The 12,779-nt window shown below is 35.6% G+C and overlaps 1 protein-coding gene across 1 annotated transcript in view; it reads left to right on the top strand.

Annotated features, from left to right (window-relative positions):
* The window catches only part of INTS8 (integrator complex subunit 8), a 47,713-nt gene that overhangs the window by 14,077 nt on the left and 20,857 nt on the right, over positions 1–12,779 (top strand). Inside the window, exons 9-14 of the mRNA XM_082601216.1 lie at positions 2,474–2,574; positions 2,987–3,128; positions 7,834–7,904; positions 8,288–8,463; positions 9,621–9,754; positions 11,348–11,458. Of these exons, the coding sequence (XP_082457342.1) occupies positions 2,474–2,574; positions 2,987–3,128; positions 7,834–7,904; positions 8,288–8,463; positions 9,621–9,754; positions 11,348–11,458 (735 nt within the window). The remainder of the gene's footprint in view (positions 1–2,473; positions 2,575–2,986; positions 3,129–7,833; positions 7,905–8,287; positions 8,464–9,620; positions 9,755–11,347; positions 11,459–12,779) is intronic.

Below are 12,779 nucleotides of genomic sequence, written 5' to 3'. Positions count from 1 at the left end.
CGGGAAGATCCCACATGCCGCGGAGCGGCTGGGCCCGTGAGCCATGGCTGCTGAGCCTGCGCGTCCGGAGCCTGTGCTCCGCAACGGGAGAGGCCACAACAGTGAGAGGCCCGCGTACCGCCAAAAAAAAAAAAAAAAATTAAGCTTCTTATGAGAATCAAATGAGAAGTTATAGTTTATAAACTCTAAGGCAAACCGCTGGACAGATGTTGACTCATTATTGATTAATTCTCCTTTCTTGAAGGTATAGAATTTGCCCATTTTAAGTACATTCTGTAAGAAACTCTGTAGGCAGAACTTTTAAAATTACAGGTAGAGAACTTTTAGTTTTATGGAGCCTAAAGTCTTGTGTCTGATCTGAAAGTATGGCCTTGTAACCCTGCCTTATTAGCCACTGCAAACATTAAGAGTGAAGGAGAAAGTGAGCAGAGCGGTTTTGGTAGGTTTGGATAGTCTATTACGTAGCCCATTTTGCCAGGGAGTCTGGTCATCATCTCAGTTTTAATCATGAAAAGGGCTTAAATTAGTCTGTTGAGATTTTTATTGCACCCTCTGTGTATATATCTTTAGTTTTGTAATGAAAATCACTGGGACTTAGAATTTGTACTTTTAAAATCTTTCTTGGAAAGCCTTCATTCTAGGAAGTGAACAGTGCCTTCATGTTATTTAATTCAAAACAGAAATTATGAAATGACAAAGCTATAGCATACCTTTAGTTTTGTGTCTCCAAATGGACTTTTAGCCTAGGTTTTTAGTTCAGTTTTCTCAACTAGAGTTTATTTTTTTTCAAAGAAAATAGAAGAAAGGGGATAAGTACTTCCTCTCCCTCCCTCTGGCCTCCTTTTTGCAAATTCTGCTTTGCCCTAGGGAAGAAAATTAAACTTTCTTGAAGATAGATTTCAGCTACAGATGAAGTTATTAAACACTAGAGATCTTTCAGTTACGTATTCCTAGTACAGGCTTATGGAGGGTGGGGATCAATTATGATAAGATACAGAATCTTTAAGAAGGTCCCTAGAATGGTAAGACCTGTGCAAACGAGACCTTGGAAATATTAGTCATACATAGGCACATATTACTGTGAATACAATAAAGTGCCAAAATGTGTCACTCAGAAAGTAGTGTAATGGGTAGCTAGGAAGGGGAAAAGAGCAATTTTGTTGCAACTCTGAAATTTATCACTTCAGTTATGTATGCAGGAGTATCTTAGAAATCATGTTTACCTTTTTCTGTTTTTTGGTAATAAGATTCTGTTTGTATTAACTATATATTTTTGTTTTGTGCTGATGAAGTAGTTATTGAACAGTTGTAACAAATATGTCTTCTCACATTTAGGAAGTGGCTTACTTGCCCCTGTGTAGCCTATGTTTTGCTATGGAGGTGAAACAGTGGTTGCTTTATAGTTTTGAAACCCTTATTGTCAGTGCTTTTGTGGTAGAGCTGATTAGCTTTAGCTGTTTCCAGAAATCCCCACACTATCACCCCTTCTTTCTCTCTTCCATTGATAAAGAGATAAAGAGTTAATAAAGAACAGAAAAAGACTCTAATAATATGGGTGTTTCTGTAATTCACTAAATAATATATTTTAAACCATTTAAATTGATTAGAATAGTTTTTTAACATGTTATATTTAGATGGATTATTTTTAATGAATTATTTTAGTGTTTTAAAAAGTTTGTTGTATGGGGGGCTTCCCTGGTGGCGCAGTGGTTGAGAATCTGCCTGCTAATGCAGGGGACACGGGTTTGAGCCCTGGTCTGGGAGGATCCTACATGCCGCGGAGCGACTGGGCCCGTGAGCCACAACTACTGAGCCTGCATGTCTGGAGCCTGTGCTCCGCAACAAGAGAGGCCGCGATAGTGAGAGGCCCGCGCACCGCAATGAAGAGTGGCCCCCGCTTGCCACAACTAGAGAAAGCCCTCGCACAGAAACGAAGGTCCAACACAGCCAAAAATAAATAAATAAATAAATAAATTCCTACCCCCAACATCTTAAAAAAAAAAAAAAAAGTTTGTTGTATGAACCCTTCCCCATTTTTTTGGCTGCACTGCGCGGCCTGTGGGATTTTAGTCCCCCTGCAGTGGAAGTGCAGAGTCTTCACCGCTGGACCGCCAGGGAAGTCCCTGAACCCCTATTTAAAGTGGATGAGAAGAATGTTAAAACTTTCTCTCTAATAACATAGCTGAATTACTTCTTATTCATTGATTCTTCGCTCACCTCTCACTTTTGATCTTCAATTTTCAAAAAGGGTGAGGGGGTGCTATTTGTATCTGTAACGTAATTTTAAAATTTTAGAAGGAGAAGATTTTCCTAGCAAGATTTTTTTTTTTTTTTACCTAGCAAGATGTTTGAATGATTTTCTTCACTGTGTAATTTCTATTATAGAAAGACTTTAAATTTTATTAAAAAAATTTTTTTGGAAAGATTCTTTCATGATTTTTGAAATGGATGCAATTTTGTGTCTGTGTTCTAGGAGGTAACAAAGATTTTCGCTGAAGACAATTTAACCTTCAGTTTACCTGTGCAGTTCCGGCAGTCAGTCCTAAGAGAGCTCTTTCAGAAAGCTCAACAGGGGTAAGGAAGTGAATTACTTTTTGATTTTTGAATAAAAGGGTAAGTGTGCATTTCAGATTTATCAAAAACATCCCTCCAAACTACCTGTATGTCTGACACAATACTTTCACTTTTTTTTAGTATATGGGAAGTTAACGTGGCCAGAGGAGCCACTTTAATGTTCATCTAATCCATTTTAAAAGTGCTTGGGGAAAAAAATTTACATAGCAGAATTTGATTCTGTTACCTCATCTGTATAGCTAAATTGTCCCTTGATAAATTCAAGACCTTCCCATGACTTAAGTATTTACTAACGTGCCTGAATATTGTAAGATCTTACCTCTCAAGAATAAATGGCTTATTGTGATTTTAGTTTTGCAATATATTCCTTTTTATTAAAAAAAAATAGTGTATCTGCTTTTCTATTCTACAGAAATGAAGCTCTAGATGAAATCTGTTTTAAAGTCTGTGCCTGTAACACAGTCCGTGATATATTGGAAGGTAGAGCGATTGGTGTTCAATTTAACCAGCTATTTCTTAGACCTAATAAAGAGAAAATAGACTTTCTTCTTGAGGTAAGACATTTTTTCCCCTTTTGATTTATAATTTTGCTTTAAGTTTACCAATGATCTCTTAGCTACCAAATCCAGTGCCCTCTTTTCTGTCTTCGTCTGACTTGCCTCTCTGGCCGATAGTTGTTACTACTGATAGACCACGATCTCCAACCCTGTCTTCTGCTGGAGCTCTTTTCTGGTTCTCCTCCATCACTGGGTTTTCCTTAGTCCTCCACTGACTTCTCTTTTGCTCTCCCGTTAATGTTTTTATTTACAAAAGTTTTGTCCTTGGCTCACTCAACTTCTCATATCACTTTTTATTCTCATCCAAAACCTCAGTCACCTGCTCACTAAAAACCCTTGAATCATACTTCTTGCCTCTCATGTGAGCTCCAGAATCTGTGTTTCTACTGGATCTTTCTCTTTCTTTAATAGTCTTAATGTAATAGACCTTGAGAGGAGTACATAGAGTGCAATTAATTTAGTTCTAAACATACAACACTGCCTATGCTGTGGAAGTCCTTCTTATGCTCCTTACCAAACCCTCTCTGCCTCTCCTTGAGGAAACCACTGTCCTGTGTTTTGTGATAATCATTTCCTTGCTTTTCATTACAGTTGTATCACCTTTGTATGTACCCTTAAAGAATATTCTTTAATTTGCCTGTTTTGAACTTTACATAAATGAAATCATACAAAATAAATTCTTTGTCTCTCAGTGAACATACTTGAGATGTTTTTTCGAGTTGTATGCAGGTACAGTTTTTTTTTTTCCATTGCTGTAAGGTGTTACAACATTATATGACCATGTCACAATTTATTTATTTATTTTTAAGATGATGGACATTTGTGTTATTTACAATTTGTGGCTATTGTGCTTCTTAGGACATACTGTACATATATCCTGGTGCACCCACATAACGATTTATCTGTTACATTCCTGGAGAAGGTTTATCTGCAATATTACTATATAATTTCCAAATGTTTTTGCCACTATCATGCATGAGAGTTCTCGTTGGTCAGGATCTTTGTCACCACTTGGTATTGTCAGATTTCCTGTCAGGGTCATGGTATAATGGTATCTCGTTGAGGTTTTAACATCCATTTCCTTTATTACTGAGGAATTTAGCAGCTTTTCATTTATTTTTTGCACATATAGATTTTGTCTTTTTTTTTTTTTTTTTGCGGTACGCGGGCCTCTCACCATTGTGGCCTCTCCCATTGCTGAGCACAGGCTCTGGACGCGCAGGCTCAGCGGCCATGGCTCACGGGCCCAGCCACTCCACGGCATGTGGGATCCTCCCGGACCGGGGCACGAACCCGTGTCCCCTGCATCGGCAGGTGGACTCTCAACCACTGCGCCATCAGGGAAGCCCTAGATTTTGTCTTTTGAGGTACCTATTCCAAGTGGTATGCCTCATTTTTCTGTTGAATTGTCTTTTTTTTTTTTTCTTTTGCAGGAATTTTTTATATATTCTGTCCTTTACTAGTTTTAAATACTGCAGGTATCTTTTCTGCATTTCACTTCTCTTTTAACTTTTTATTTTAAAAGTTCTTAATTTTAATATAATAAAATTTATCAATCTTTTCCATAAAGGAAAAGATTAGTGGATTTCTGTGTCTTGTTTAAGAAAGCTTTTCATATCCTGTAGTCGTGAAAATTGTCCTATATTTTACCTTCTAAAAGCTCTAGAGCTTAGCCTTCTTTGCACATTTAGGTCTTTACCCCACCTATGATTGATTTTTGTGTATTAACATGAAGTAGGGGGTCTGATGTCATTTTTTTCCTCACTTGTTCCAGTACCATTTATTGAAAGTTCTATCTTTTTTTACCAATCTCCAGTGCTACCTCTCTTGAATGCCAAGTATCCATATGTGTGTGCGCCTGTCTCTGGGCTGTGTTCTGTACCACTTTTCTGTTTGTTTACCCATACATCTGTATCCCTGTCTTGATATCATCTGAAGTACCTACCTTGTTTTTCAAAGTTGTGTTGGTTATGCTTGTCTTTTTGCGTTTTCTTGTAGACAATTGACTCAGATTGTCGTTTCACAAATAAGCCTGTTGGATTTTTGTTTGGAACTACATTACCTTTAAAAGCCAATTTGTGAAAAATTAGTATCTTTACAATATTGAGTATTCTAATCTGTGAACTGGTATAGGTTTTGATTTATTTAGGCGTTCTTTAATGCCCTTTAAAGCTTTATAATTTTTCCATATTTTTTTTATGAACTTGAAAATAGTTTATGCATTGGTATAGAGGTATGGTTGAACTCCGTATAATGATTTTGTTTCCAGCTACTTTGCTAAACTTAAAAATTCTGTTTATCTGTAGGTTCATTTGTTTTTCTAAATAGTCTTTATCTGTAAATAATGCATTTTGGTTTTTTCATTTTCTAGCCTTTTCATTTTTATTTCTGTGTACTTGTTCTTACTGTGCTGACAATGATCTCCAGTACAATGTTTGGTAGAAAGGGCTCTGATGGGCTTCCTGGTCTCATTCTTAGTCTCAAAAGCTTGTACTCTTTCACTGTTTAGAATGATGTTTATTATGGGTTTTTCTTATAGTTACTCCATATCTGATTAAGGAAGTTTCTGTTTATCCTTAATTCACGGAAGGCTCTTATTTTAAAAAAATCATGAATTATTTTTAATTTTATTAAATGCTTTTTCTATGTCTATTATGATAAGCACGTAATTTTTCTCTTCTAGTTGGTTAATGTAGTGAAGTATATTAATTTTTAAGTGTTGAAGTACCTTGTCTGGATAAACCCAACTAGGTTGTGATCTTTTTTTTAAACTGAGATATAACTGACATGTAACATTGTATTAGTTTTAGGTCATGTTATGATTGTTTTTAATATATATTGCTGGATTTGGTTTGCTAATACTTTAAGATTTTTTTACATTCGTGTGTGAGATTGATGCATCTGTTTTTTTTCTTTCTTGTCCTGTCTTTGATTTTGTTACTAAGGTCATGTGCCTCATAAATAAATGGAGGTATGGATCATTTCTTTTTGCCTGGAAAAGAAAATGGACTCATTGCTTTTTTTCAGTGTTTGGTAAAATTTACCAATGATGTATTTGGGCCTGGAGATTTTTTTTGTGGGAAGATCTTTGGCATTGATTCAATTTCAGTGATTTCATCTGCTGTTCTTTTTTCTTGATTAGTTTTGAGAAGTTCTTTTCTAAGAATTTGTCCACTTTATCTAAATTTTAAAGTTGATTAATATTAATGTTTTTAGTTATCTTTTCAGTGTTTATAGCATCTGTAGAGATGTCACCTATTTCATATTTTTCATTTTTAAAAAGTTGAGGTGAATTCACATAACATCTCTGTTATGTTGCTTATCAAGAGTTACCACATATTCCCAAACACATGAGGACACATGTACAATGCATCTCTATATTTGAATAAACAGTCTCATGAAAGTACACTAAAATATTATTTATCATAAGATCCTACATATGGTAGCAAACTTAATTTATTTATACAGTGGGGCAAAATTATTAGAATGTAAATATATTGTACATACTCCAAGATGCTCAGATGTGTTATGTACTGATAGCATAACCTATTCATCTGAGCAGAGTACCTTTAAGATACTGTTTCTGAGCATGGTAATTAAAAATACTATTATTCCTTTTTTTCTTTTCATAGCTTCATTGGGATGTAATTTGCATACCATACAATTCACCCATTTAAAATGTACAATCAGTGATTTTTAGTATGTTCATAGAGTTGTGCAGCCATCACCTCAGCCAGTTTGACAACATATCATTCCTCTCTGCCCATCTGCAACAAAACTTCTTATCCATTAGCGGTCATTTCCCATTTTCCCTCAATCCCTTCAACCCTAGGCAACTGTTAATCTACTTTTTGTCTCTATAGATTTGCCTGTTCTGGACATGTCATATAAATAACTGACTTCTTTCACTTAATGTTGAAAACCTGAAAAATTTGGTCCATGTTGGAGTGTGTATCAGTACTTCATTCTTTTTTATAGCTGAATAGTATCCCATTGACTGGATATGCTCTTCAATGTGTATTTTGAGTGTTCATTCATCAGTTGATGGGCTTTAGGGTTGTTTACACTTTTTAGCTCTTATGAATAATGCTGCTATAAACATTATATAATTTAATTTTTGTGTCAACATATTAGAGAATATTTGACAATTTCTTAAGGTTAGGGAGCTTTTACACTAATATATTCTTTTTGACTTCTTGTAAATAATGTGTGGGAAGGAAGCCTAATCTAATAAACTCAGAATAAACTCAGAATAATAATAAACTCATAATAAGGATATTATTTTTAGATAACTAATATTTTCATAGCTGGTTTCTGTTACTCTTTATTTTCATTGTTTAGTTTTTAAACCTTGGTTATCTTCTTAACCGTTGGTTCTATATACTTTAACTATTACCGATCATTCTTTTCAACTAAGATGACCCTTTTCTCGCTTTTCTGACAGGAACTACTGATTCTTAAAGTTATCACTCCATTTAATTTGGCAACGTACTTTGTAAATTTCGGCAGGTCTTGTTCGTATGCTATATAGATTATTCTTTACTGCATATTCTTTGGTCTCATCTCTTAAATTTCTTAACCAGATCTGTGACTGATAATGTTTGAAAGGAAAATTCAGTTGTTTTTAAATCTAAACTTTTCAGACTGTAGTATAATTATTTTAAAGTACCCATATTCAAATAAAAATTACTCAAATTCCTAGGTATGTTCAAGATCAATAAATTTAGAAAAAGCTTCAGATTCTTTGAAAGGAAACATGGCTGCTTTTCTAAAGTAAGTGTCTTTCTTTTCTTTTTCTTAATTTTGAACTTAGTCCTGTGAGAAAAATATCTTTTATTCCTTATCGTTTTGGATTTGCCCTGCCTATCTTATAACCAGGCAAGAATTGGTATTTAAGAACAGTTATGGTTTGGATTCGTGTAGCCACATAAAACTTAGGATTCTGTCAGTTACTCCTTTGTATATTATAGCATTGAAATCACAAATTTTAAATAAGGACCAAAAAGAAGTTTTAAAAGCTGTTTCAAATGATTGTTGTGCAGTTATTGAATGGTGGTTTTTAAAACAGTTTATTAATAAAAATTGGTTAATATGATTGTTTTCCCCAAACTAAAATTATACACTTTTTTGTTTTATAATATTTCTTACTGATCTAGGAATGTGTGTCTGGGGTTGGAAGACCTGCAGTATGTTTTCATGATTTCTTCACATGAGCTTTTCATTACATTGTTGAAAGATGAAGAACGAAAGCTACTTGTTGATCAGATGAGGAAGAGATCCCCTAGAGTAAATCTGTGCATTAAACCAGTAACTTCATTTTATGATATCCCAGGTTAGCTCTGCTAGCTAAAATGTTGGCACATTCTGCCCCTCAGTATATTTGAGGATATCCTCTTAATTTGTTTCAGATTACACGAATGCTGGTAATTAATAGACATTTACCTGTCTCTTGTAGTCATATTTCTGTCTCAGCAGCTAAGTCTTGGGACTCTGCTGAGTCTCTGATTCATGGAGATATAGGCCTAGATACATAAAAGATTTTAGCTGGGGGAGTAGACCCACGTAACTCTGCTGCTGTGTTCTTGGAGGTAAAAAACAGGAGGTGGGGAGAGCACTTGAGAACAATGAAAGGTGCAGGCTTGCATGCGTTTCAGCCTGTATGTCATCGTGATACTGTCTTCTGGCTAAACATTCAGCTTTGGCACCATTGCCATTTTTGCCTCATTTATTTGATGATCTTCTTCCATTTTTTTTCTCTTCTTTTATAAATATAAGTAGAAAATATAGTGCTGCTCATTAATAAGAAATACAAGCTTCAACACTTCATATAGGGGAGACAGAGAATTCAGTTGGCTGAACGAACTTTTAGCTGCTTTGACCCTCATTAGATTTAAACTGCTTTGACAGTCCAGGTGTAAAGGGAAAGAATAATATTAACACAGATAAAATGCTGGAAATGCATTATTGAAGACTATATCTGAAAGCCGAGTTGTAGTGAGGGATTTTAATGATCCATTCTTGGTTTTCTGGGGAAGGCAGTGCCTCCACCTCCTCATTCCCCCCTTCAGAAAACACATTCTTAATGTTTATTGCTCAAAACATTTTATACGTGCTTTTAAATAGCACAGTATGTTCCAAAGTAGGAGACTGTCTATATAAGTTAAATTTTTGCATATATCCCACATAATTCTTTCCATGTACCAGCTACTGATTTTTATGTTTTTATTTTTATTATCTTTATTAAATGCATTCATTTATTAAATGAAGACACAATAAAAATTGTGTTAGGCTTTCTATATGAGAGTGAAGTTAAAACAATTTGCATTAAGTTGAATAAATCAGTTTTCAAGATGAGAGATGCTTTTAACTTATAATACTTATAAACATGCACAATTTCTCTCAGTAAATTACCATTCTCATATTTATAGGATTATGTATACCTTTGAATCAAATCGTTATTTAAATGGAAACCTCTCCTTCCTTTCTTAGCCTCAGCAAGTGTCAACATTGGCCAGTTGGAGCATCAGCTGATATTGTCAGTAGATCCCTGGAGGATTCGACAGATTTTAATTGAATTACATGGTATGACTTCAGAGCGCCAATTCTGGACAGTGTCTAATAAGGTAAGAAAACCCTCTCTTCAGTGCAGATAAGAAGGGACTTCCCTGGTGGTGCAGTGGTTAAGAATCCACCCGCCAATTCAGGGGACATGGGTTTGATCCCTGGTCTGGGAAGATCCCACATGCCGCAGAGCAGCTAAGCCCGTGCGCCACAACTACTGAGCCTGTGCTCTAGAGCCCGCGAGCCACAACTTCTGAGCCTGCGTGCCACAACTACTGAAACCTGCGTGCCTAGAGCCCGTGCTCTGTAACAAGAGAAGCCACCGCAATGAGAAGTCCACATACCACAACGAAGTAGCCCCCGCTCACCACAACTAGAGAAAGCCTGCGTGCAGCAAGAAGACCCAGCGCAGCCAGGAAAAAAAAAAAAAAACGATAAGAAAATTACCCTTGTTTTCTGATGTAATTTCATAGAAGAGCTGTTCCCTGACCTTTTTGGGAATAAGGACCCTTTTTATTTGTCAACAATTCATCAACAATGTGAAGGACCTGCACATGAGAGTAATTGCACTTTGAACATCCATTGACAGAGAAAATATGAAATATCCAAAAAAGATACTATTAAATCAGTAACAATAAAAAATGAGTTTATATTTCATTTGTTGTCATAACACCTACATGCATTTTCAGTATAGCTGTTAATATGTGTGTAAGGTATAATATTTGTGCAGTCTGGAGCTAATACTTGATGTGTGCTTACAGAGTATTTTTAGTTTAGTTTTTCTTATCATCTTGAAGTCTAAAGCCTACAGTTTAGAACCACTTCATTAAAACTTCTTTTAGAACATTTTTGCTTTAGATATTCTTTTTAAAATGCCAAGCTAATGTTTCTGAAGTTGTCTATTTAAGTTTTCCTGTGTGGAAAGTGCAAATGAAAATAGCTTTTTAAACATTTCAGTGGAATGTAGCCTGAGATACAAGGGAAGCAGTCCACAGATACAGGTGAAATCAAAGTACTATGGTAGTGCTTCTAATTTAACTGCATGCTCTTCCCCTGCTGAATATGTAATAAAAAGCAGCAAGAAATTGCTGTATATTTTGTGGGGCTGGAATGTAAAAGTGCAGTGAAATGAAAACTTGGTCTGAACCTTAGTTGGGCTTCTTAGCATTGACATTGTTATTTGTGTTCATTTATATAGAGAGGAAGTATATAGCATAATAGTTAAGAGCGGGAGTTCTGGTACTAACTGCCTGAGTTTGAATGCCAGCTCTCTACTTAACTAGCTGTATAGTCTTCGGCAAGTTATTTGACTTCTGTGTGTCTCCGTTTTCTCATCTGTGAAATGCAGATAATAGTACCTATGTAATACTGTTGTGAGGATCATATGAGTTAATACGTATTAAACTCCTAGAATTTTTTTTCCTTTATTTCTATAGGCTATCCTTCAGAAAGTTCCAATCCATTTAATTATTTATTACTAGCTCATTATAGTGATTATGTTCATTTTGATTAGCATTTCAATACAGCTGTCATTTTCCTTTCTCTTTCAAACATGACTTTTGAATGATTTTTTAAATGGGGTTGACTATTACTGAAAGATTCTTATCTAGATTTGGCTTCATGTGTGTGTATTTGTGGATTTTTATTTCTTCTAGTGGGAAATACCTTCTGTCTATAGTGGTGTTATCCTGGGAATCAAAGACAATTTAACAAGAGATTTGGTTTACATTCTAATGGCCAAAGGTTTACACTGCAGTACTGTTAAGGTGAGTAAAAGCATACATTGACATCTGGTTAAGAATATGCTTTGTAAATGTAGCATGAAGCCAGGAATCAGAATCAGTTGTATTTTCCTGATCTTAAAATCATAGTCGTAGGCCTAGGAGGATATTTGAAAAGGCGTTTTGGTTTATTCTTTTTCCTTTTACCCTCATAGCTATGCGAAAATGGTCTTGGACATATGGCTACTACTCTATGTCTTTTAAAAAATTAGAGAACATGAATAGTTCTTATTTGTATTTAGGGTTCAGTTAGTAAAGATTGTATTCCAAGCTAAAGAAAACAAAAACAAAAATCCTTAAAATTACTTTTGTAGATTTTACATAAGGATCTATTTACGAAGTAGTCTGGGATGGAAATACAGATTTGGGAATCATCAGAGATCAACCTGGGAGAATATTCAGAACCTAGGGGATCCAGCACAGGGTCCAAAAAGAGTGGCGTGAGAAAGAGTGTGGTATGAAGACCAGACTTGTGGGGTCATAATAGCTAAGGGGATAGAGGATGTCAAGAAAAGGGGATGGACAGCACTGGGTTGCAGCTCCTAAGTCCAGTAAGGTAACTGAAAGGTATTGAGTAGATTGTGCCATTAGAAGATCTTTGTTTAGTAAGAGCTGTTTCTTCTTCACGATGTGGGGGATAGAATCCACATTGTACGAGTGAAAGAATCATGTGGAGAGAGTAAGCGAAGGCTGCTCTTTGGAAAAATTTGAAAGAGATGTGTAGGAAAGGGCTTGGATCATAGCTGATTTGATTTATTTATTAGTCAATTATATAGGCTAATAGGGTTGTGTGCAAAATTTTAGAATGTGGAACCTTGTTGAAGGGGGTAAGGTCTAATTCTGACTATCTTAGGGGGAGAAGCTTATTTAATCGTGGAATTTTATACCTGTATGATATATGTATGTAATATTTATATAAAACTTCTAGTTTTGTTATTTTATTTTTTGGGGGCACTCTGTATGGCATGTGGGATCTTAGTTCCCAGACCAGGGATCGAACCTGTGCCCCCTGCAGTGGAAGCGTGGGGTCTTAACCCCTAGACTGCCAAGGAAGTCCCCTAGTTTTGTTATTTTATAATTTATGTAAAACTTGTTTAGTAATATAGCATGTATATTATATTGATTATTGGTTGTTTTTTAAAAATTACAGGTAATTCCCTGGCGGTTCAGTGGTCAGGACTCTGTGCTTCCACTGCAGGGGGCACGGGTTCAATCCCTGGTTGAGGAACTAAGATCCTGCATGCCGTGTGGTGCAGCCAAAAAAAAAAAAATTTACGAAAGAATTAAGTATTTATTGGAATAAATC

The sequence above is a fragment of the Mesoplodon mirus genome (assembly GCF_964341445.2).
Source record: "Mesoplodon mirus genome assembly, chromosome: 16".
Lineage (NCBI taxonomy): Eukaryota > Metazoa > Chordata > Mammalia > Artiodactyla > Ziphiidae > Mesoplodon > Mesoplodon mirus.
This window is presented reverse-complemented; position numbering and strand designations above follow the sequence as displayed.